The 26,393-nt window shown below is 44.9% G+C and overlaps 1 protein-coding gene across 3 annotated transcripts in view; it reads left to right on the plus strand.

Annotated features, from left to right (window-relative positions):
- The window catches only part of ppp2r3c (protein phosphatase 2, regulatory subunit B'', gamma), a 59,763-nt gene extending 34,328 nt beyond the window's left edge, over positions 1–25,435 (plus strand). For all 3 annotated transcript variants that reach the window (XM_084316144.1, XM_084316143.1, XM_084316145.1), the window contains 3 exons: positions 12,360–12,497; positions 17,453–17,512; positions 23,837–25,435. In XM_084316144.1, coding sequence (XP_084172270.1) covers positions 12,360–12,497; positions 17,453–17,512; positions 23,837–24,031 — 393 coding nt within the window. In that variant the 3' untranslated portion in view covers positions 24,032–25,435. The remainder of the gene's footprint in view (positions 1–12,359; positions 12,498–17,452; positions 17,513–23,836) is intronic.
- The last annotated feature ends 958 nt before the right edge of the window (positions 25,436–26,393 follow it).

The following is a 26,393-nucleotide window of genomic DNA, read 5'->3' on the forward strand; positions in this document are numbered from 1 at the left end:
ATGGCAGCGACCATAGCATTGTGGCTCGGCTAGCCTATCATCGCTTAATAGAGATAGTGAATGGATAAACAACGTTATTTAACATTGCAGAATGGCTACAATTACAATGCGGCTCAATACAAACAATTGTTAAGGGGCCCAGGGGGTGTAGACTGTTGTAGTTTGAGCTCATTTACACCATGCTCCAAAAAAAGAAGAAAAAAAACTGCCGAGCGATCTGGAGCGGGGAGCGCTCGATTCAAGGTGAGCGGGGAGCGAGCGGAGAGCGACTTGGGGGCGGGGTCAACATGAGTGATTAGCGGAGCGGACCAAGCTTTAAAGAGCGAAGAGCGGATTTCTCGGCCGCGCCGATCCGCTCACGTGGTCTGGGGTGAACGCAACATTTATTTTCAATGAGAAACAAACAAAGTGCAATTAAAAAAAAGTATACATTCACTGTGTTCTGCCTCATTTATTGATGAAACGAAACCAACATCAACACAATGTACCACCAAGAGCGGAGAGTTTAGTCTCTCAAAAAGCACTGTTGTTGTTAGCTTACATGCTAACGTGAATGGGATTGGCCATAGCATTGCTGCTAGGCTAGCTACCTTAGCATAGTACAGCTAGTTGAATGGATAAACGTTATTTAACATTGCAGAATGGGTACTGTTGTGAAGGATCAGATTAAACCGAATATATATATTTATTTATATATATATATTTAAATAGTGTTTGTATATCGTTTGATATCCCCTGTATATTCCTTGTACAAGATGCACTGAATATCCCTTTAGTCTACTAAACAGCCCATGATAGTTTCGTTCTACCATTGGACGAGAACCTGGCGCCAGGTTGCCATACCCCTAGGTCCAAGTTCAATCGTGCCGCCCAACATGTCGTGGCAAGCCCCGGTTCCGCGTAGGAATACGTCGGGCGAAATACGAATGGTACTATTTGTTCATAGCGCATATATATATGGCGCAAGTAAAGTAGAACTTTCTTTTAGTCCAGTTCTTTACCCTCCAACAGAGTGACAGACGCGAAGCCTCACCCACGACGCACGTGTGGTGTAGTAAGGCCTACTTGGCCTCAGAATAGGCATTGAGATATCGTGTAGATTAATAGTTGAATAGTCATAGTTTGGCACTATACCGTCGAGTTGGACGTATTCTATTAAGCTAATAATAGTCTATTTATGTATGGTGCATCGTTCGGTTAGAGTTATAAAGTTATCAGTACCCCCATCGTTCCTGACTTTATCTGGACGCTTAACCAGGCTGGGCAGACCCCTAGTGGTGCTTGCATCCGAGGAGCTCCGGGCCAGGGCGACTGGACCTGTATATTGGATTACTCTACCCGGACGACGGCGAGCCTTCCGCGGCTTGGATTATGCTTTGGGTGCTTTGATTATTCCATGGATAACGGCCAACACTGCGGAGTGTTGGAACTACCCCCCGGAGAGGACTCCAGGTGAGACGGCGCTCTACACCAGTGAGGTCGCCTCACGTCTCTCCGTTGTGGACCGGCAGCTACCGTCCACCAGAGGGTCCAGCTGTATTCGTCTGCGGACCGAGGTTCTGTGGGCACCGTGTTCAAGACTTTGAATTCTCCCAAGAAACCGTCGGCCAGATGGGATACCGTCGGCCAGATGGGATACCGCCAGCGGCTTCTCTAACCCCCCCCTCCTACTGTCTTACAACCAGCGGGACCCCCCCCCCCCCCTTAGTGTATCCAGCTATAATCATTTAAGTACCATCGCTATAGTTTCCTAAATATCCAGGTTGTATACTTACTCCCTGCGTAACCAGAGATTGGACATTCAATGTTGATTTACCTACGAATACTCATTTGCCATACAAGTGCATATTTCAAATCATAAGTGTAAACAAGTGAACGTTGTATATACCTTTTGCTATATTAAACCTTCGATTTGTACATTTGTGTGGATTCGTTTCATCAGGTGGGAAAGTGTTCATCATACTTATATCATGTACTGGATGGCCAGAAGTTAAAGTACAAGAGGTAGTGGTATTAAATACCATATCTAACAATACAGTCAGGGAATTGTACCCCTCAGTTACAATTGGTCCTTCGAGCCGGAGGGTAACTAGTGTAATATTAATATAGTGTTATTAATATTGAAATGGCCTATGATGAACACTCCACGAAGCGGTCCTCCTAACCTAGAACGCCCGCGGCGCAGACGACAGACACCTCAGTACTTAGAGGATTACACTGTCAGTCAACTACCTAGCTTTCGACAAACGGTAAACGCGGTAAAAGTAGAAAGTAAAATTATGTCTGACCTTAACGACCAGGTTTCCCCGACCACAGAGGCCCTAGTAGGTCCTAATGTAACTGACCAAGCTCACGTGGGGACCAGGAAGGAGCTGACATGCCTTTACCCCCCGCCACTACCCAAGAAGTAGTCCCCGACCAGCCCCGGGAGGAAGACAACCCTACAGAGAGAGAACTCTGCACGGAAGAAGAGGAGGAGAGCGCAGAGGAAATAGAGCTCCAGGACTCCCCAACGAGTACCCCCAGGAGCGGCTCACGCAGGAGCGGCTCACCTCCACAACCGCCTTCCCCCAGCGAAGCGGAGAGGATGCTACAACAGGCGTTCCTCGTCAGCCTGACAGCCTCTACCGAACGCGATCGACTTCAGGGTGAACGCGACCGTCTCCAAGCACAACAACGGAGCGAAGAAGAGCGCACACGCCTGGAGATGAGACGCCTTCAGACAGAAGAGAATATGGCAAGAGACCGGGCCGACGCCCAGCGCGCCGCTGCCGGTGCCCAAAGAGAAGCAGATCTCACCAAGCGCGAAGTCGAGCGTGACAAGTTACAAGCGCAGCTAATGGAGCAGCTGATCCGCAAGGCAACACCCTCTCCCTCCGCCAGGGGTTCAAGGAACTCGTCGAGACAACAGTCAAGGGCAGCGTCTCCTCAACGAGCAAGCGACCCTGAACTTGACCAACAGACCGAGCCTAGACCCCCCGCAGACCCCCTTCCCAGACCGGTCCAAGCGAGACCCAGCTACAAGGAAGGAGCGGCATATACTGCGGAGAAGCTAAATAAACGATTACAGGATCTGGAAGATCTGATAGAGGAAGAAGAGGGAGAGGAGGAGAACCAAGCCCGACGACAGCACAGTACTCCACCGGACCAGGAGGTCCAGTACAGTCCAGGCTATACCCCCGCGGCGCTGCGCTACAGACCCCCGACTCTATTCGCGGGTGAGCACGACGCACGACCAGCCCCGAGGAATAGCACCTGGACCAGCGGGCCATGGTACCCTGTCAGTACCAGCCCACAGCGAGGCGCAAGAGGGGACTCGCCCAGGAGGTCTCTCCCCCAACGCTCGCCGACGTATCAGCCATCCACGGCGTCATACATTGCCACGCCGTCATTTCCAGACTTCGCCTATGAGAGTCGAGCACAGTACACAGAGCTCCGGATGTGCTTAGAGACAATGATGGTGGATGTCGCTGATGAACGCCACAAGTATGCAATATTACTGAAGCACCTGAAAGTACCGCGAGCGCACAATATAGCGCTAGTCTATGCCACCTCTTCGACACCATACACAGCGGCCCTAGCGGTGCTGGACCAGAGATATGGACGTATATGGGATTACGTAATCCAAGAGATAAGGCATATTGATCGCCTACCCCCAGCCACAGACAATCGCTCATTAGACGACCTGTCAATCAAAGTGCAGTCCCTGGTAGGGATGCTGGGAGCGCAACGGGAAAAGGGCATGCATGAGCTATACGCCAACTCTAACGTCGAGAGGATTTTGGAGAAGCTGCCACCCGCAAGACAGGAGCGTTTTAGGCGGCAGAGAGACTACCGGGATCCCAACGGCCCCGAGCCATCCCTCCTTGATCTAGCCGACTTCCTGGCGAGAGAAGTCAGCAGCTTACGACTGGATACATTCGGGCGGAGCACGCCAAGCTCCAGAGAGGGACCCAGGAGAATAAATGATGGAAGAAGATCGGTGACTGTCATGCACCAATCAGAGTCAGTACCGAGCAGTAAGAGTCACAGCACCCCCTCGAGAAAAGAGAAGTGGAAGATAGCGTGTCCCTACTGTGAGAAAGAACACTGGCTGTCACAATGTGACCTATTCACAAAGATGAATGCAGAAGAAGTGAGTCAATGGATAAAGTCCAACAGGCGCTGTTACCGATGTGCGCGGCCACACATGGCAGCCGAATGCCGCCTAAAGAAAAGGTGCAGTCGGTGCGATGGAGCCCATCTAGATATACTACACGACAGTAACAGAAGACAGCCTCCACCTGCACCATCGCGCGGCACCAAGGCAAGTGTCATGTACATTGACCCCGCCAGCAGCAGCGGCGCCCAAGTGCTCTTAAAGGTAGTCCGTGTGACATTGAGCTACCAAGATAAAGTCATGGACACTTACGCCGTCCTTGATGACGGGTCAGAGAAGACCCTTCTGCTCGCGTCCGCTGCGGCCCAGCTGGGACTGCGGGGGAGCAAGAACGAAATGACGATTCGGACAATAAGAAGAGATTTAAAGACGATAAAGGGCGAGAATGTCTCCTTCACTATCGCAGCAAACGGGCAGCCAGAGCGACGGTACAAGATTACAAATGCTTTCACCAGCCAAGAAATAGGACTATCGCAGTACACCTACCCTGTCGCTAAGTTGATGGATAAATATGTGCACCTGCGCCAATTACCTATCCCGCTCATAGACGGCGCTACCCCGACCCTGCTGATAGGCTCCGACCATGCAGAACTCATAGTCCCGATTGACCGGGTCCATACAGGACCCCGAGGCTGTCCTGCAGCAGTCGAGACCCGCCTAGGGTGGACCCTACAAGGCCCCCTCGCTAAATCTCTCAACCGAACAGCAGCCACTAGCTGCCTCCACTCCAGAACGACAGAAGAAGACACCACTCTCCTGCAGCATGTCGAGAGGCTATGGACACTAGAGACAATGCCCTTTAAGAACGAAAAGAAAGATATTCGTTCTAAAGAAGACATTTACGCCATCAACCTACTCGAGCAGGGGACAAAGAGAGTCACAGTCGGCGGAGTGATGAGATACGCAACTCCACTCCTGAGGCGAGAGGGAATGCCCACCTTTCACGCAAAGAAAGACGCCACGGAGCGCTATCTATTGAACACGGAGCGGAGCCTAGCCAAAGACCCCGCTCAAGAGAGTGTGTACCGCGCTGAGATTGAGAAGCTAATCACAGCGGGACACGTAACAAAGATTGACATTAAAGAGGCCGATCAGACGACCGAATCATGGTACGTGCCGCATCACAAGGTCCATCACAACGGCAAGGATCGCATTGTGTTTAACTGCAGCTACCAGATCGGATCCCAAAATCTGAATAAAGAGCTCTTGCCCGGCCCCACACTCGGCCCCTCCCTACTAGGCGTGCTACTGCGCTTCCGCCAGGACAAGGTGGCTATCAGCGGGGATATCAAAGGGATGTTCTTGCAGGTGAGACTAGTAGAGGAGGACAAGCCCCTGCTGCGGTTCCTATGGAGAGAGAGGATCGGAGATGAGAACCCAGCCATCTACCAGTGGGAAGTACTCCCCTTCGGAACCACATGCAGCCCGTGCTGTGCTACATTTGCACTACAGAAACACGTCGCAGAGGACCCAACAGCAGATGAAGAGGTCCAACACAGTGTGAAGAACAGTTTCTACGTGGACAACTGTTTACAAAGCGTTTCGACTCAAGAAGAAGCCGAGGCTCTCCTAATCAAGTTACGCGCCTCCCTGATCAAAGGCGGCTTTGATCTCAGGCAGTGGGCCAGCAGTGACCCGCACGTATTGCGCAGCCTCTCCCCCGCGGACAAGGCTGCCAGCAGCGAGACCTGGATGGCGACCATCCCAGGAGAAGCCCAAGAAATGACACTAGGACTAGTCTGGCGCTTCAAAACAGACTCGCTCCACTATAGACACAAACCCTTGGCTCCAGAGCAGGGAAGGTCGACGGCGATACCGACCACCAGACGGAGTGTGTACAGAACACTCGCCAGACAATATGACCCGTTGGGATGTATTCTACCTTACACCACCAGGGCAAAGATGATTGTACGAGCACTATGGGACAAGGACCAGGGCTGGGACGACCCAATACCCGCACACCTTGCCTCAACATGGAGAGAGTGGGAGACGGAACTCCGCTCACTCCCAGGCGTCAATATACGCCGCAGCTACTTCCCATCCACAGTGAGGCCAGAGACATGCGAGATTGATCTACACGTCTTCAGCGACGCCTCCGAAGTAGCCTACGGATCGGTGGCCTACTTGCGTGCCCAAGAGAAGGGAGGAAAGATACACACTGCTTTCATCCTGGCCCGCTCAAGAATAGCCCCACGTAAGCAACAATCTATCCCACGTCTAGAGCTCTGCGCAGCCCTAGCAGGAGCGCATCTAGCCACGTTAATCCAACGTGAACTCACCATTCCGGTGCACAGAACAATCTTGTGGTCAGATTCCACGACAGTACTCACATGGATCAAGTCTGATTCATGCAGATACAAAGTCTTCGTGGGAGTCAGAGTCACCGAGATTCAAGAGCTAACAGAAGCAGCGAGCTGGCGGTATGTGGACACCAAACACAACCCAGCTGACGTCATCACCCGGGGAATGTCTCTGGATGACCTAACCCGTCGCAACATCTACAGTGACGGACCAGAATTCCTCAAGCTCCCGGAAGGAGAGTGGCCTACGCCCACCCCACGGGAAGCAAGTAACGAGGAGGCTGAGAACAAGAAACCTATGTTCTGTGGACTGAGCACAGTCGCCTCCACAGACCCCAACATAGATGACTGCATTACCCTAGAGAGTGCGCAGCAGAGGACATTCCTGCGGCACCACCCAGAGATTCAGTCCACCACTGACATGTCAGCAGCTGACTACGAAGAAGCAGAACTTCTTCTACTACAACGAGCCCAGAGAGACTCGTTCCCCGATGAGCTAGACTGTCTACAGGGAGGAAAGCCCGTCCCATCAGACAGCAGACTGCTCCACTACCTACCGTCTCTACAGACCCGCCAGAAGTGGGTAAAAGAGAGAGACAATTTGACAGAAGGAACAGTCGTCATGATTATTGACCAGTCACTACCCAGAGCTATGTGGCCGGCTGGCCGCGTAAGCAAAGTGATCACCGGTGCCGATGGCAAGGTCCGAGCAGCTGAAGTACTCGTCCAAGGGCGCACTTACACACGTCCCGTGGCGAGGCTCATAGAACTGCCCCGACTCCCAGATACTATCGATGATGACCATGACCCCATGACTTTGTGAGTTGACTGACCCTTACAGCGGACCTTGAGTGGTAGACAGTGCGGTTAATCTGTCTCTGCTTAGCTAATTAGGTGGGACTAATTAGGGGGCGGCTGTTGTGAAGGATCAGATTAAACCGAATATATATATTTATTTATATATATTTAAATAGTGTTTGTATATCGTTTGATATCCCCTGTATATTCCTTGTACAAGATGCACTGAATATCCCTTTAGTCTACTAAACAGCCCATGATAGTTTCGTTCTACCATTGGACGAGAACCTGGCGCCAGGTTGCCATACCCCTAGGTCCAAGTTCAATCGTGCCGCCCAACATGTCGTGGCAAGCCCCGGTTCCGCGTAGGAATACGTCGGGCGAAATACGAATGGTACTATTTGTTCATAGCGCATATATATATGGCGCAAGTAAAGTAGAACTTTCTTTTAGTCCAGTTCTTTACCCTCCAACAGAGTGACAGACGCGAAGCCTCACCCACGACGCACGTGTGGTGTAGTAAGGCCTACTTGGCCTCAGAATAGGCATTGAGATATCGTGTAGATTAATAGTTGAATAGTCATAGTTTGGCACTATACCGTCGAGTTGGACGTATTCTATTAAGCTAATAATAGTCTATTTATGTATGGTGCATCGTTCGGTTAGAGTTATAAAGTTATCAGTACCCCCATCGTTCCTGACGTTATCTGGACGCTTAACCAGGCTGGGCAGACCCCTAGTGGTGCTTGCATCCGAGGAGCTCCGGGCCAGGGCGACTGGACCTGTATATTGGATTACTCTACCCGGACGACGGCGAGCCTTCCGCGGCTTGGATTATGCTTTGGGTGCTTTGATTATTCCATGGATAACGGCCAACACTGCGGAGTGTTGGAACTACCCCCCGGAGAGGACTCCAGGTGAGACGGCGCTCTACACCAGTGAGGTCGCCTCACGTCTCTCCGTTGTGGACCGGCAGCTACCGTCCACCAGAGGGTCCAGCTGTATTCGTCTGCGGACCGAGGTTCTGTGGGCACCGTGTTCAAGACTTTGAATTCTCCCAAGAAACCGTCGGCCAGATGGGATACCGCCAGCGGCTTCTCTAACCCCCCCTCCTACTGTCTTACAACCAGCTTGTAAGTGTATCCAGCTATAATCATTTAAGTACCATCGCTATAGTTTCCTAAATATCCAGGTTGTATACTTACTCCCTGCGTAACCAGAGATTGGACATTCAATGTTGATTTACCTACGAATACTCATTTGCCATACAAGTGCATATTTCAAATCATAAGTGTAAACAAGTGAACGTTGTATATACCTTTTGCTATATTAAACCTTCGATTTGTACATTTGTGTGGATTCGTTTCATCAGGTGGGAAAGTGTTCATCATACTTATATCATGTACTGGATGGCCAGAAGTTAAAGTACAAGAGGTAGTGGTATTAAATACCATATCTAACAATACAGTCAGGGAATTGTACCCCTCAGTTACAGGTACAATACAATACGGCTCAATACAAACAATTGTTAAGGGGCCCAGGGGGTGCAGAGTCATCAACACAATGTACCACCAAGAGCGGAGTTTAGTCTCACAAAAAGAGCGCTGTTGTTGTTAGCTTACATGCTAACGTGAATGGGATCTGCCATAGCATTGCGGCTAGGCTAGCTACCTTAGCATAGTACAGCTAGTTGAATGGATAAACGTTATTTAACATTGCAGAATGGGTACAATACAATACGGCTCAATACAAACAATTGTTAACACTTTCAGTGCCAGCAGGGGGCACACGATTTAGTGCTTGAATGCCCATCATCCACTTCAATGTTAGCGTTAATAACGCCTAATCTATGTTTTAAATTATGGCTATGTGTCTAATCTGCCCGTCGCTTATCAATGACTCATTTTCCAGTCAACATTGTCGAAGCGGATTGTTTTTTTATCGGTTCATTTCCGTTTTATAGCATTTTGAAAAGCCCTCGTTTTCAAGGAAAATAAAAAGATTCCATAATAAACGCCCTGTACTGGAATATTCTAGAATACACAAAAACGTTGTAATTTTTCTGCCTATTTATGAATAGTTTTCAAATAAACGCTAGATTATCGATAGTATATGTGTATGTATGCACGCTGGGGCCGTGAGCTGAAAATCGATTACCTCATTTCCTCAACATCACACACACACACACACACACATGAGAGCTCAGCGAATACAACTCTGATTATCCCAAGACTTGTAAAATAGATTCCTTACCTCAGATCAGATGTTCTCCAAAAAGATCATTCCAATTCCTGATCGCCATTCCAAAAATCTATCGCTTTTATTGATCCAACGCTGGGTGCTCGAAACACATATTCCACGCTGTTCTGAGGGACCAGAATGACTGCAATCGGCTCGGATTACATGCCTGAGAAGTAAAATGTGGATTCCGGATTTTTCTTTTCTCATCCATTTTCATTGAGTCCATTCCAAAAGGGTGCATTACCATCTGGGAGACAATAGGGGGCGCTTTTTTCACATCTGAGCTCCTGATGGGGCTGGTTTCCCAACGAGAGACTCGGTTGATGAAATATGAATTCAGATCGCTAATAAAAAAAATAACAGGGGCGCCCCAGTGGCGAACCACATGGCGCGATCAGCTGCGACACGGCCGACCCGGGTTCGACTCCCGAACCCGTCGTTATTTGCCGAGTGTCTTCCCCCTACTCTGTCTCCCATTCCTCCTCTGTCTCTCTCTGCTGGACTGCCCAGTAGCAATAAAGCGATTAAAACGCCAAAAAATTAATCTAAAAAAGAAAGAAAACACGCTAATTGTCATGGTGGGCATTCAGGGGGCGGGCTGATAACACGTGTTATGTCGTGGTGGGCTCTAGTGTTAACACATTGACGACCGGCCCTCGCCATCTAATATGTGGCTGGAGGACAACGCTTTGTAAACAAACCGATGTACTTTTGGATAGCTATATATATACTTTATAGTATTGCTATCTGTCCATTCTCATTGTCACTTGAGTGCATAAACCGTGCCTTCATAATGGCTTAAAGAAAATAAAAATCCATCGGTTGGTTGTCATTTTATAGCGTCGTGAATATAAGCTTTATCGCAGTTTTCGTCTCGTATTTTTTCTGGAAAGCTATTTATAGGGCTAAAGGCTAGTCACGTTATATCGAACGGCATTTCTGTTGTATATATACGAATGAAATAAAACAAACTGCTTAGCATCCGGACTATTACAGAGCATCTATGGATGAAATAGGGGCGGCGGGGGACGCCGATTAGTATTATTGATTAGCAATACAGTTCAAGTAGCCACATTCACTGATCGATCGCTTGCGTTTTACAACAATGTCCAATCCGGCTGTAATTTGGGGGAAGAGTGTCCTACCGTCAGCCCATGTGATCGCCGGCAGCATTTCCCTATTATTCATCGGCATCTGGTAGATCGATATGTCCATTGGCTGATCATAAATCCCATTATTCCAGGCTGAAATCTGCGCTTCGAACCGTGATCAACGGTGGAGGATGTTCGCTTGGGATCCAGGCTCATATGAAACGCCCATAGACAGTAAAAAAGAAATTATCCACTTGCCCACAATGATACTGCAGTGGAGCGATGGCGCCCCTAAGAGGATCTGGCCGGTATTGCATGTCGCCGATTTCAAGGAGGCGGGTAAATCTGCAGAGTCGATCGGGGATCTTGATCCGTTTATTAATATGGAATAAAACAATAACAACTTGCCACGAGTTAACTCGTGGCTCTGGTCCTCAACGCATGGCACCGAAACCCGAGTTAACTCGTGGTTGGGCGGCAAAGTGTTAAGGGGCCCAGGGGGTGCAGACTGTTGTAGTTTGGTTAAATCAAGCTAATTTACATCATGCTCCAAAAAATATATATTCTGCTGAGAGGGCTGTGGAGCGGGGAGCGCTTGATGCGCAAATGAAGGTGAGCGCTGAGCAAGCGGAGAGCGGCTTGGGGGGGGGGGGGCCAACATGAGCGAATGAGAGCGGAACTCAGCCGTCTAGAGCGAAGAGCGGATTTCTCAGCCGCTCCGCTCACATGCTCTGACTACTACTACTGTGTTTTACTACTTCTACTACTACTGTTTTTTACTGCTACTACTACTACTACTGTTTTTTACTACTGCTACTGCTACTACTACTGTTTTTTACTACTACTGCTACTACTACTACTGTTTTTATTACTACTACTGTTTTTATTACTACTACTACTGTTTTTACTACTACTACTACTACTGTTTTTTACTACTACTACTACTACTACTACTACTGTTTTTTACTACTACTACTACTACTGTTTTTATTACTACTACTGTTTTTATTACTACTACTACTACTGTTTTTATTACTACTACTACTGTTTTTACTACTACTACTACTACTGTTTTTATTACTACTACTACTACTACTGTTTCTACTACTACTGTTTTTTACTACTACTACTACTACTGTTTTTTACTACTACTACTACTGTTTTTATTACTACTACTACTGTTTTTATTATTACTACTACTACTACTGTTTTTATTACTACTACTACTGTTTTTACTACTACTACTACTACTGTTTTTATTACTACTACTACTACTACTGTTTTTATTACTACTACTACTGTTTTTTACTACTACTACTACTACTGTTTTTTACTACTACTACTACTACTGTTTTTATTACTACTACTACTGTTTTTATTACTACTACTACTACTGTTTTTATTACTACTACTACTGTTTTTACTACTACTACTACTACTACTACTGTTTTACTACTACTACTACTACTGTTTTTATTACTGCTACTACTGTTTTTTACTACTACTACTTCTACTACTGCTACTACTGTTTTTTTTACTACTACTACTGCTACTACTACTATTTTCTACTACTACTACTACTACTGTTTTACTACCACTAAAGTCAAAAATATCATTTTTCAATATACAGTATATCGATATTTGAAACAGTTTCAATACTCCTTTTCCTCTGTGTCTGTCTCTCTCTCTCTCTCTCTCTCTCTCTCTCTCTCTCTCTCTCTCTCTCTCTCTCTCTCTCTCTCTCTCTCTCTCTCTCCCTCCCTCTCTCAGGACTATAAGACGTATCTAGACTTTGTCTTGGCTCTAGAGAACAGGAAGGAGCCGGCAGCCCTGCAGTACGTCTTCAAGCTGCTGGACCTGGAGAACCAGGGCTTCCTCACTGTCTTCTCCCTGAACTACTTCTTCAGGGTAACACACACAGACACAGACACAGACAGACACACACACACACACACACACACACACACACACACACAGAGACACACACACATAACCAGGGCTTCCTCACTGTCTTCTCCCTGAACTACTTCTTCAGGGTAACACACAGAGACACACACAGAGACACACACACAGAGACACACACACACAGAGACACACACACAGAACCAGGGCTTCCTCACGGTGTTCTCACTCAACTAACGTCATGGTGCCCAAATGCGTCCACCTTTTTATAGGATTCTATCACATTTGCATAACAATAGCGAATATTACGTACCTTGCGCCGTTTTCATTGGAGTTTTTTACAAATTAATGCTGTTTTATTTGTCCTATATATGCGGATAACATTTAAAAACTTAAATTGTACCATTTTAGTTCCCTTTAGACAACAAACATAATGCTAATGATGCACTTTAATTATGATAATTAGGTGGCCATTCACGGTCACTGTAGAGGTGACGTGAGGGCGCATTCATAGTTTAACGCTCCCATGTTCAGATCGCATTTTCATCACCTTTTACTGACCTGCTGACCTGTGAACTGTGAAAAAAGATCTTGGAATCTGTAGTTTTTTTTACTTTGAACCTGTTTTCATCCTTTTAATCAATGCTGCCATCTACTGTCAACTGGAAGGTAGTGTATAAAGCGTTTGTCTACCATCTCATCTCAGGAGCAAACAACATCCCCATTTTATTTGTCTAACAAACAAAATATTAATCACAATCACATTTGTGAGTACATGTGTTTTCAACAAAAATATGACAAATTTAACACAACAGCCAGCACTTCATAACATTTTATAAACAATATATAAAAAATATAATAAACATAACTTAGAACAATATCAACTATTTACAGCACACCATACATATTTATACATTTTGTCATTCATACGCTCACTCATTCATACACTCATTCATCCAAACACCAGTAACACCAGAAACTAGCATCTTCGTCCTCCTCCTCCTCCCACTGAACACAGATGGTGTGGAACCATTTGTGACAGTTGTCACACTGGACCCACGACACCAAACCCTCAGAGTCCACAGGGGGGTTCGCCTTTTTACAGCGGCCACACCGCCAGATCCCCAGCTTCTGCCTCTTGGTGGTGTGACCTGCAGTTAAAAAGAAATGTATTATTATGACGCTGCTTGATTACAATATACCAATAATAAATATGAATAACTTATCTATATAGTACTTTTCACACATGGACCACAGTTCAAAGTGCCCCACAGCAATTTGTATAAAATCAGCACATTTTTGACAAAATAAATAACAATTCATAAGTTTGCCCTGACAAAACTCAAAAAACATAAGTAACATGCCGATGGGTGTCGTGGGTCTGGCGTGGGAGGAGGAGGACGTCGATGCTCCTGTTGGTCCAGGAATACAGGAGGCTGCAGACACAAAAAGGGAGCACCACTCAAAAAAATTATTTTGTTTGGTTTGGTAAATGTGAGTGATTTATGATGAAATTAAATTAGATTTGAATTGTTTTTTTGAATATGGATAAGGAGGTTGTTGACCTCAATGATGAATTTAGTTTATTGCTATGGTTTGTTGGATATGAGTGAAATTCTGATGAAAAGATTAAGAACAATGGAAGGTATCAAGAACATCTTGCCTATTGTTAATGAACTTGAATATGAATGAGCATGAAACCAAAATGATTATGCTGAAATATTACCAGACATGCAAACACACACACACACAACCTTACCTTCACCCAGTTCAGCATGGCAGCCTCACACACACACACACACACACACCTCCATTCACCTGTAGAGAAACAAACAAGCACACACAAACCTACCGCCTGTGCTGTGCTGTCTCTGGACTTTATGTCACTCTGTCTATGCTTCAGATGTTTTTTTATACAGAGATTGAGAGAGAGAGAGAGAGAGAGAGAGAGAGAGAGAGAGAGAGAGAGAGAGAGAGAGAGAGAGAGAGAGAGAGAGAAAACCAGTTCATTATTTTCCCCGTGACAATTGTTCTCGATTATTTTCGCGCAACCTCAGTTCATCACTTCAGACAAACTTAGATCTCTTCTTAAGATTACAAATGTACAACACATTTCGTCGGACAAAACACTGGCTATATATGCTAGCAACATAAACAAACGATCTGACTTCATCTTGGGGCGAGTGGGAGTTAATGGTTAAAGAACAGGATGCTACTTTTACTTGGAAAACAGCGTCGCCCGAACACATTCGAACAATTATAACGTCGCAGTGGTACAAATGTTCACATCTAGTAGTCTTTAGATGACTAAATATAGATGAATACTCATGACATTTGATATATATACTCTAAAATAAGTGATTTCATATCACCTACCTTTCGACGTCAAAATCTGGTGGGGCTGTGAGTAAAGATCCAGAATGCCGCGCAAGATGGGGCGTGACCGAAGTTGGGTTTGGCCGTTCCCAGATAAAGAGGGTGACCGGGATTGGTTTACGTTCCGTTACTTCTTCAGGGTAACATACACATACAGAGACACACACACACACACACACACACACACACACACAGAGACACACACACAGACACACACAGAGACACACACACACACCCACACCCACACACACAGAGACACACAGACACACACTTTGAATAAAGTGATTAATCTGATTTAAATTAGTCATTTTTTTTTATTAAATCAACTTTCCAAATCAACTTTTAAATCAGTTTATTCTACTATCATATTAGCCTAATCTGTATCTGCAACTCTGAAGAAAACCCCCATTGGTTTAAACAGAATTAATAGACACAAAAATAAAATAAAAAAATATATATGTTTTATAAAAAATTCGAATGTTGATTTAGAATTTGAATGCCAACATAACGAACGAAGGTTCGAACGTTTGGGCTCAGCCCTAAACACACACGCCCACACACACTCTTGTTTGTTACTTCTATCTGTTTAGTTAAGTGTTGGGGGCGACAGTGGCTCAGGAGGTAGAGCAGTCGTCTGGCAATCCGGAGGTTCCCGGTTCGATTCCCACTCCTCCCGGGCAGCGTGTCGATGTGTCCCTGAGCAAGACACTTAACCCCTAATTGCTCCCGATGAGCAGGTTGGCACCTTGCATGGTTGCCTCCGCCGTCGGTGTGTGAATGTGAGAGTGAATGGGTAAAATGTGAGGAACGAATTGTAAAGCGCTTTGGATAAAAGCGCTATATAAAAAAGCAGCCATTTGGGGCGGCCGGGTAGCGCAGCGGACTAAGCGTCTGTCTACCACCACAGAGCCAGTGGGATCGAGTCCAGCTGTGGTGCCTCCGGCTTGGCCGACCGTCCATACTAACACAATTGGCAGTGTTAGAGGGTGGGAAACCCGGCGAGGGTGGGTCCTGGTCGTTGTAAACAGCGACTCCTACAGGTCGGTCGGGGCGCCTGCACAGCAAGGGAAGGATCTGGAGGGAGGTAGTGTGACCTTCCACATGTTACACTCCCAGTGAGAGTCCGCGCTGCCAGGTGAAAAGAAGCGGTGGGCTGGCTACACATGTGTCGGAGGAAGCATGTGATAGTCTCCGCCCTCCCAGACCGACGGTAGGGGGTAGAGTGCACAACGACCAGGTAGGGGATTGGGAATTGGCATAACGACTAACATTGGGATGGGAGACAGGCCTGTACACTGCGATGATATGATCGCGAATTGCCCCTTTAATTGGCCGTTGCGATTGGTAAATATTATCTGGGGGCGGGCTTGCGAGTAGTGCTTTCAAGCCTTGCATTCGCATTTCACTCCTAAATTATCCAAGGCGTGTGATGACGCGATGACGTCACTCACGCGAGCTGAGCAGTGAGCACTCAGCAGGTATGATCAGCAGGAACAATCGACTGAGCACTCACTCTGATAGACTGGCTGACTGTCTGATTTAGCTATGAAGAAAAGTAAAGTTAGTATTGCTTCATATTTTCGACGCGTTCGACCTCCTATAGTGAGCCGAACTGAACTGAACTCAGACACACGGAGAGAGCTGCGGCGTCTGCCGCTCCTCCTCCAGCCCTCCCGCACCCGTGGCTGTTGTAAACACTAGTCTCTAGTGGGACACTGGGACCTCGGTGAGCCTGCGCTACTGATAGTCTAGTAGTGCATGATAGCTCGCGTTAGCTCACTGTTCAAAACGAAACGTCCCATTAAACTAAATAGTTCACTGAGGAGTTGTCTTATATAGCAGTAGCTACAGATAGCTCCTGATATCAATGTCTTATGAGTCGATGAGTATTCGAGCTGAGGGCACGCTGAATATAGTCAATAGGGTCCAGCTGCAGCGCCGGATAATCCTGGCCGTAGCTGGAGGCTACAGTATAGGGTCCAGCTGCAGCTCCGGAGAATCCTGGCCGTAGCTGGAGGCTACTCGAGTACACACAGACAGTGGAGCTGGTTGCATATAGCGAGCATTTTGACTTGTTGCGTGGTGGCGATATCTCGCAAATAATACAACTACAAGTATGATTATATAATATATATATTTTATTAAAAAAAAATTATATAAAATTATTTGTTTTCTTTTTTTTTTTATCAAAAACAATCGATATAAATAATGGTAAAATTGTTATTTAAAAATGTGTCCCTAATTTTATATTTTTTTTTCAAGTGTGCCCCTAGTGAAAAAGCTTAGCGTACAGCCCTGGGAGAATAACGGAAAAAGAAGGAGGAAAAAGATCATTCAAAAATAAAAATAAAAAAAGCAGCCATTTACTCTGTGTGTGTGTGTGTGTGTGTGTGTGTGTGTGTGTGTGTGTGTGTGTGTGTGTGTGTGTGTGTGTGTGTGTGTGTGTGTGTGTGTGTGTGTGTGTGTGTGTGTGTGTGTGTGTGTGTGTGTGTGTGTGTGTGTGTGTGTGTGTGTGTGTGTGTGTGTGTGTGTGTGTGTGTGTGTGTGTGTGTGTGTGTGTGTGTGTGTGTGTGTTGTTTCTTCAGGCCATCCAGGAGCAGATGAAGATTCATGGCCAGGAACCCGTCACTTTCCAGGACGTCAAGGTAAACATCAGACACGTTACCATGGAAACACACACACACACACGCATAATAATAAATAATAAAGAAACTTGAAACCAGCACTCAGACACGTTACTATGGAAACCAGCACTCAGTCCGCACTATAGATAACCCAAAATAAAAGTCAAGCTATCTTAACACATCTTGCGCCAAAAACGAGTTATCTCGTTATTGCCCGCCAATCGAATACCGCCAACAACGAGGAAACTCGTTTTTATGATCGTTATTTCCTTTATTCGCTAATGGCATTCATAATTCATCCAGGAAGGCTCCGGGAGCCAGCTGGACCCTGTCTGATATTTCAACGCCTCAATACTGCCGCCTGGTGGATTTCGGGCGAGTTGCACTCCACTCTAAACCGGATGTGGCGCTCTGTGCATCGGGGAAAATCCTCCGGCAGAGCTATCTTGTTACGTGGATCCAGACAAACACTCGAGTGCATTGGATCGCTTTCGAGACGCAAGAATCAATATGCTTTTGGCGTTTATTGCGTCATACAAACGAAAAATGGATCTGGCAGATCGACATCAAATAATTGGAATTTTTTTTCACCAGACGCATCGGCCACAGGTACGAGGAATCTAACGTTATTTCCAGCTCGATTGTCCATTTATTTCATTGCAATCTGTCCGATCAACGTATGGTGTTGTACTAAGGAAAGCCGTTACTGACAATCAAGGAATCATAAACGAATCCCCTGCCCCCCTTTCCTTCACGCATGATGGAGCATAATGTATAGCGATCATATGCATTTGAAATTTTTTATATGCCGTGTATAGGGACGAAACGCCAATCGATCATGTATCATCATCATCGATCATGTATCGTGTCGGGGCCTATAACGCGTGTTCTAGGAATTATTGCTATACAGTCTAAAAACATACTTATATTCACGATGGTACTAACACGACAATGTATGAATGGAAAAATATAACGTTCCCACATCCTGAACGATAGATACCCGATGTTGAATGGGCCATAGTAATGTCGATATAGCTATAATATTTAAAAAGTTATAGCCCTGCAAAGAAGGTGAGCGACTCCATAGGGTTACAGCACTGGCAGAGAGTGGTATAAGATGGGCATACTGCATGGCGCAGAATGTGTTAAAACAACGTCACCAATTCCGCACCATTTAAAATAATAATAATAATAGTAGTAGTAATAATAATAACGATACAATGATAATAATGATAATAATGTGGAGAGAATGGTAATTTCCATGGTAGCACATCAATAAAGTTGTTGTCGGGTTTTGTTAACTAGCTGTAAACAAGCCTCTCATTAACCCTTTAATCGCCAAGGACGACTTTAGACGTCATTGCTCGCCATGCTTAATCTGCCAATGACGTCGTACAGCGTCTTTGAGATCAATATTTCAAAAATCTGTCATGGCAATCATATTTCACCCACGGAGACTTGAGACTTGCTGTTGATCTCCTCTCAACTCTCCAACGGTTCAAGACCGCCATCTGGTGGCCGATCGGCGAATCGCCAAAACCGGAAGTGAGCGGCCGGAAGTGGTGCTCACCCATATTTCGTCGGGACTCCAGCTTGATACACTGGATAGCGATCCGTTGCCAATAACTCGATAAACAACATGATTTGGACGTATATAGTATTATACAACCTGGAAATGGATCGCATATATCAACATCCCATAATAGCAATCTTTCTGCTCCACGCTGATCACCCAACGGTCAGAGGAAGCTGCGGTGAGTTTCAGCGTGTTTGATTATTATTATCCATATAAACTGCTCTGATCTATGTATCACCCATACTACATAAATGATTTAACGTCGGCCACGGACTTATAAACCCCCCCCCCCCTCCGGTCACCAGCAGATGATGGGGACCTTGGACCTTGTACAATTGACATTTTTTATCTGACGTCAATCGGTATCAAACTACATTTGATGATCTAATATATGTATTTATGGCTATAACTCACATTCTGCAGAATGCTGCAGAAAACGATAAAAACATATTTATACTTTAGACCGTATTTTAGTATGAATATGTGAATGAAAAAGTAGAACGTTGCTACATCCTAAACGATAGATACTTGACGTTGAATGGGCCATAGTAATGTCAATTTAGCAATACAATTTAAAAAGTTATAGCCCTGCAAAGAAGGGGAACATCTCCATAGACAATAAGGATGGATATAAGCGTCCTTATAAAGAGAAAGGGTTAACTTAAACTGTAAACAAGCTGTAAACAAGCTGTTGCCTCGGTAACACACACCGACAGCCCGTTGCCTCGGTAACACACACTGACAGCCCGTTGCCTCGGTAACACACACCGACAGCCCGTTGCCTCGGTAACACACACTGACAGCCCGTTGCCTCGGTAACACACACCGACAGCCCGTTGCCTCGGTAACACACACCGACAGCCTGTTGCCTCGGTAACACACACGACAGCCCGTTGCCTCGGTAACATACACTAACCTTTAACACATTCGGTGCCAGACCCGAGATATCCCGGATTAACTCGCCATGAGTTGAGCACCAGACCCGAGATTTCTCGGGTTTTGGTATTATTTTCTTTTATTCAATATTTTTATTCATTACAGGTTCACGGACCCGGGTGTTCCCATAGGAAATCATTCTGATATGGCCAAAGTGCAATACCGGCCGCATCCTGCTAGGTGGCAGTATCGCCCACCCTTTGAAACCTTATTTCTCACCTTGTGTTACACATAAACTAGGGTGACCATATTTTGATTTCCAAAAAAGAGGACATGCTGGCCCCAGCCTTGAGATACTTAATGATACTTTGCACAATCGAAGCGGGCATGGCCACCTTCATTTCACTATGTCTTGTGTACTGTACTGTATGTGATGAATAAACCTCTTGAATCTTGAATCTCTACTAAAAGTTTACTCAAAGATGCCTTTATTGTTTTAACATATGCTTGGAAACATGCACCCAGAAAAGCGGCCATTCTTTTTTTATACTTGAACTTGAGGACTGCATACTTTTTTTGCAAAGCTTATCTTTATACTGTATGCTTATAGCACATGCATAAGCCTGGTCTCTTTTGAAAGATAACATTCTCAAGTTTCGTACACAATAAAGAAAAATCACTTTTAGTGCTAATGAGTAACATAGGGCTGAACATGAGTTGAACTTGTGTACTCACGTTTTTGTGTAGTATAGTTGCAATATTCCAAAATAATATATATATTTTTTGTATAAGCTGGAAAACACTGCAAATCCATAGCCTGAAGGGACATGGGCCTGAAGGGACATGAACGTGTGTTGTCGGGCCTTACAAATACATTTGATTTTGATTTGATTATCAATAAGGTAGGATATCTGGAACACACAAACACACTATTTTTTAAATCACATGCCATGAAACTGGGACCTGGCTGAATTTAAGACTGCACAAATCATGTTTAAAGCACGAAACAATTCACTCCCGGGTAACATCCAAAAATGCTGTTATAGAGAGGGGGGTTACAATTTAGAGGAGAGTCTAACTTCAAGAAACAGGCTGTTCATTGTATATTTCAGTTTGTGGAGTGAATATGAGTTGCATAAGATAATAGAGTGTGAAGGTATATTGAATACTGTCTATCTGTATGTCATGTATGTCATATGATGAATTGAAAATGGGGGACCCTGATGTAAACAAGACGAAAGTCTTTCTCTGGTCTGCATCCCCTTAACAATTGTGTGTATTGAGCCGTACTGTATTGTACCCATTCTGCAATCTGTTAATAAAGTTTTCAATCAATCAATCAATCAATCAATCAAGGGGGTAGGAATACATACGTTTACACTTCATTCTATACTCCTGCTTGTTTGTTTTTTAATCTGTTTATTACTTGTTTTTTATTATTATTTATTTTCTATTTATGTTCGAAATAAATAAACACATTCATTCAAGATATTGTGTGAGCAAAAGTATAGTTAATTTACTCCCTCGAGTCTGGCCCCGCGCGGATCTTGCAGCTGTGCCCGCACAGTGCAATACTCCAATTCAGCCATTGGCAATTCAGCCATTGGGTGGGTGGCGCTGCTGAGCGGCCCTCACAGCGAGGCCGTCAGCGCGCGGCCCGAGAGCGCCGCTGGCTCTGCGGCTCTGCAGCTGCATGCTTCTCCGGGAGTCTGGGGTGATAATCTGGCGCACGCCTGACATATCGGCATGTAACTCGAGAACCGAGGCACGGATTTGGGCGATTCAGATGGCATTCGAACGGCAACGAATAGCGAAAAATGCAGTCCCGAGCCTTCAGATGCTCGCAAAGGGCCGTGAAACTGAAACTGAAACTTAAAAACAATGAAACCCCGGACATTTCCATGAATTTATAAACCCCCCCCGGACGCCCCGGACAGGGCGTGAAAAGAGGACATGTCTGGGCAAAAGAGGACGTTTGGTCACCCTACATAAACCCCTCCGGGCACAGAATGTAGACGGAGCCAAGTAAATCGCTTCATCCGACCACTTCGAAACGCATCTAGCACACTCTATCCATAAGTTGTGCCAAATTATGTCCGGGACATCAATACTTGAAATCGCGATCAGACAATTGGAATATTGTTTTTGGAATAACCCCGATCAAAGGTAAGGACTATCTGATATCAATTCCACCTTGATCGTACAATGTTTTGATATCCATCCAGCTGATCAGCGTCTGTAGTGTTCAACACTAATGCCGTTACTGGCCACCAAAGCATCAGAAAACGACCCCCCCCCCCCCCCTTTCATGCATTCATGATGAAACATAATACCTATTATATACATTTGATTTGGAAATAGTAGCGTGTCCAGGCAAGAAACGCCAACGCTTATAGCAGAATTCACGTAGCACCCTATAACTTTTCAGGAATTAGCCCCGATCACTCCTAAACTATACAATATTCACCACGGAATAACGCACAAAAAGATTATCTCGTTTGTTTTGCATGTTCGACGGAAGAAAGTCACTGTCAAATTACCATAATATTGTCTCCATAGCTATAATATAGAATATAGATATAGCTCTACAAACAAGGTGACGCACAGTGAAAATATGCTTTAGCTACAAGTATAAAGGTAATGGCTGGCGCCCAATGTGTTAATACAGACCTGTAATAGAGACCTGTAATAGAGACCTGTAATATATACCTGTAATATAGACCTGTAATAGAGACCTGTAATATAGACCTGTAATATAGACCTGTAATATAGACCTATAGACCTGTAATACAGACCTGTAATATAGACCTGTAATATAGACCTGTAGACCTGTAGTATAGACCTGTAATATAGACATGTAATATAGACCTGTAGACCTGTAGTATAGACCTGTAATACAGACCTGTAATATAGACCTGTAGACCTGTAGTATAGACCTGTAATATAGACCTGTAATATAGACCTGTAGACCTGTAGTATAGACCTGTAATATAGACCTGTAATACAGACCTGTAATATAATAATTTAGGACCTGCTCCGAGGTCATCAATTGGCACACATGCGATGCATGCATGCAATTCGTATCTGCGATTAACCCATCCCGTCGCCCTTCCCCCCCAAGGGCAGCCGGGAGCAGACAGGCGTCAACGTGAGCCGCGCCAGGGGACCAATCCAAGTGCTCCTGTCCGTCTTCGTCAAGGACGCCACAGCGTTAGCGATCTGTTATTGTGCATGTTTTTCCATTGGGTTTATCTTATCGGGGGGGAAACCCTTGCGAGCACGGGGAGAACATGCAAACTCCACACAGAAAGGCCTGGGAGACACCCCACCTGGGTAACTGGCATCATGGAAACCTGGTCCCCAAGCGGGAATCGAACCCTGGACCTTCTTGCTGTGAGGCGACAGTGTTAACCACCGTGCCGCTGTAATATAGACCTGTAATATAGACCTGTAATATAGACCTGTAGTATAGACCTGTAATATAGACATTATATCAACAATCGCATCCATCAAACAACAATTAAATAAGAATCATGACTATACAGGACAGATGTCTATATAAGATCTCTCTCTCTCTCCAGGATGAGATCTTTGACATGGTGAAGCCTAAGGATCCCTATAAGATCTCTCTCTTTCTCTCTCTCCAGGATGAGATCTTTGACATGGTGAAGCCTAAGGATCCCTATAAGATCTCTCTCTCTCTCTCCAGGATGAGATCTTTGACATGGTGAAGCCTAAGGATCCCTATAAGATCTCTCTCTCTCTGCAGGATCAGATCTTTGACATGGTGAAGCCTAAGGATCCCTATAAGATCTCTCTCTCTCTCCAGGATGAGATCTTTGACATGGTGAAGCCTAAGGATCCCTATAAGATCTCTCTCTCTCTCTCTGCAGGATGAGATCTTTGACATGGTGAAGCCTAAGGATCCCTATAAGATCACCCTGCAGGACCTGGTGGCTAGTTGCCAGGGCGACACCGTGACCAGCATCCTCATCGACCTCAACGGCTTCTGGACCTATGAGAACAGAGAGGTGCTGGTCGCCAACGACAACGACGGCAGCAGCACCGCCCACCTGGAAGACACCTGAACACGTGTGTGTGTCTGTCTGTCTGTCTGTCTGTCTGTCTGTCTCTCTGTCTCTCTGTCTCTGTCTCTGTCTCAGTCTCAGGGAGGCCATCTGAGAAGATAGTTGTTATTGTTCCAAAATTCCATAACTGTCTATACCAGACCTGGGCATTGTACGGCCCGCAGGCCGTGATTCTGACCGGCCCGCGAAAGATTACATGATAATAAAAAAAAAATTAAAAAAAAATCTTTTATATATATTTTCTTTTCTTTTTTTTGACTTTTTTCTTTTCGTGTCAACGTTCACACGCACAATATACGCTTACCTAGGATTTGACTTGATTCAACAACAAAGCAGTCGGGGCAATGGCAAGCCGAAAACGGTCGAAAGTGTGGTTATTTGAAGTTTGGATTTTTTTTTCTCATAATTGAGGTAGGTAGATAAAAATTTTAGAGACTGAAGTACAGAAAAAAGGTACCGTTGGGTACCGGTATCGATTCACAGGTACCGGTACCGTATCGGTTCAAATGTGAACGGTACCCATCCCTACTGAACACACAACTGCAGGGCAAGGGCATTTTTGCTCATGAAATGCATAGCCATGTGAAAGCATTCATGACAAAGTTGCAATTAATTTCAAGGCAACTAGGCAGCAACAATCTCAAACACATGAAAACCCTGAAAGAAGTCAAACCATCAGCTGATCACCGGCACAGGGATGTTGGGAGCACTGCATGATGAATTTTCAAGGCGTTTTCAAGATTTCAAAAAGGTTGAGGATGAAATGCTCTCAAGGAGGAGAACTTTCCAAACATGAGGAGACATGCTCAGAAGATGTTGGTTCTCTTTGGATCCACCTACATATGTGAACAGACATTCTCAGTCATGACGTTTACCAAGTCCAGGTACAGATCCTCTCTCACTGATGAACATCTGGCAGCTGTGCTTCGCATCTCCACCTCAGACATGCAACCTGACTTTGATGGACTTGTTAAAGCTCAACAGAGACTGGATTTCTCACACTGAATGAAAAAAAAGAACTGAAGAACACTAAAATGTGGAAATATAACAAGTGAAATGGGACACATGATATTTTTTTTTCTTTTTTTTGCACAGTTCTGAAAACATTAAATGTTTAATATAGGCATGTAAAGTAAAAAAGGCTACAAACTGGGACACTTTTCTTTACACAGTTCAGTGACATGTCTTGTTTATTTTTGCTATAAGATGATGTGATGTCTTTAGAAAGCTAAGAAAATCCTTGTTTCAATAGTATATGAAACTCAAAATGCCCTTTGTTATTAATGTTTCACATTTTGTTTATCATTTTGGAAATAAATTCTATTTGAATAAATGATATTTTTGAAAGCTAACCTCACCTTTTAATTGCCAAATAATAACATACACTCTTACCAGGGGTCAAAACAATGCCATTTACTGCTTTTTATATAGAAATAAAATGTATATTATGCATAATTGAGTTTGGAATTTTGGCCCGGCCCTCCAACATATTTTCAGTTGCTCATTTGGCCCCCTGGGAAAAATAATTGCCCACCCCTGGTCTATACTGTAGGTGTGGAGATATTGTAACAGTGGAGAAATCAGAATTAGAAACTTCTAATAAAACGTTAATGACATTTACGGAACCCTTGGTAGGCAAACACCAGGTGCTATATAACTATATACCGTATATATACTATAACTAGCTATAACACCAGGTGCTATATAAATGCACCATTTCCCAGGCGACAGTATTTCATGTATTTTTTTATTTGACTTACTCAGTAAAATCAAGCAAAGGGTTATTAATATAGTCGGATAATAATCAGATAATAACACATAATTGTAATTAAATAACAGGTGATTGATATTAAAATGACGGCTGTCGCCAGTGTGTGTGGTGTTCCGCCATATTGGTATGTATTTCATATTGAGATGAAAGGCTGCTCATGAGAACACTGAGATATGTGTTGATATGTGAGAAATATATCATCTGAAATGTAACAATTTGGTGTGTTATTATTGAATCTTGTAAACTTGTCACAGTGGAACAGTAATAACATGCTTTTACACAGTTTTACCTGCTCTGCGCAGAAATGAGGCATTTTCTTTAGAAGGTGGTTACAGGGTTCCTACTGGTTTCAACAAGTTAAATTTAAGACTTTTAAAGAATCTTTTAAGACCACTTTGAATAGGATTTAATACCTATTTCTCACGGCCATACTGGCAAAAACGTATTGCTGGCTGGGTGTTCTCTGATAACTTCTCACCGTTAGTGATCATTTGTTCCATGTTGATTTATTTCCATACAAATTGTTGGGGAACAGAGCGGCTGGGTGGCGCAGCGGACTAAGCGCTCGCCTACCACCGCAGAGACCCTGGG

The sequence above is a fragment of the Notolepis coatsorum genome (genome assembly GCF_963971535.1).
Source record: "Notolepis coatsorum genome assembly, chromosome: 1".
Classification (NCBI taxonomy): Eukaryota; Metazoa; Chordata; class Actinopteri; order Aulopiformes; family Paralepididae; genus Notolepis; species Notolepis coatsorum.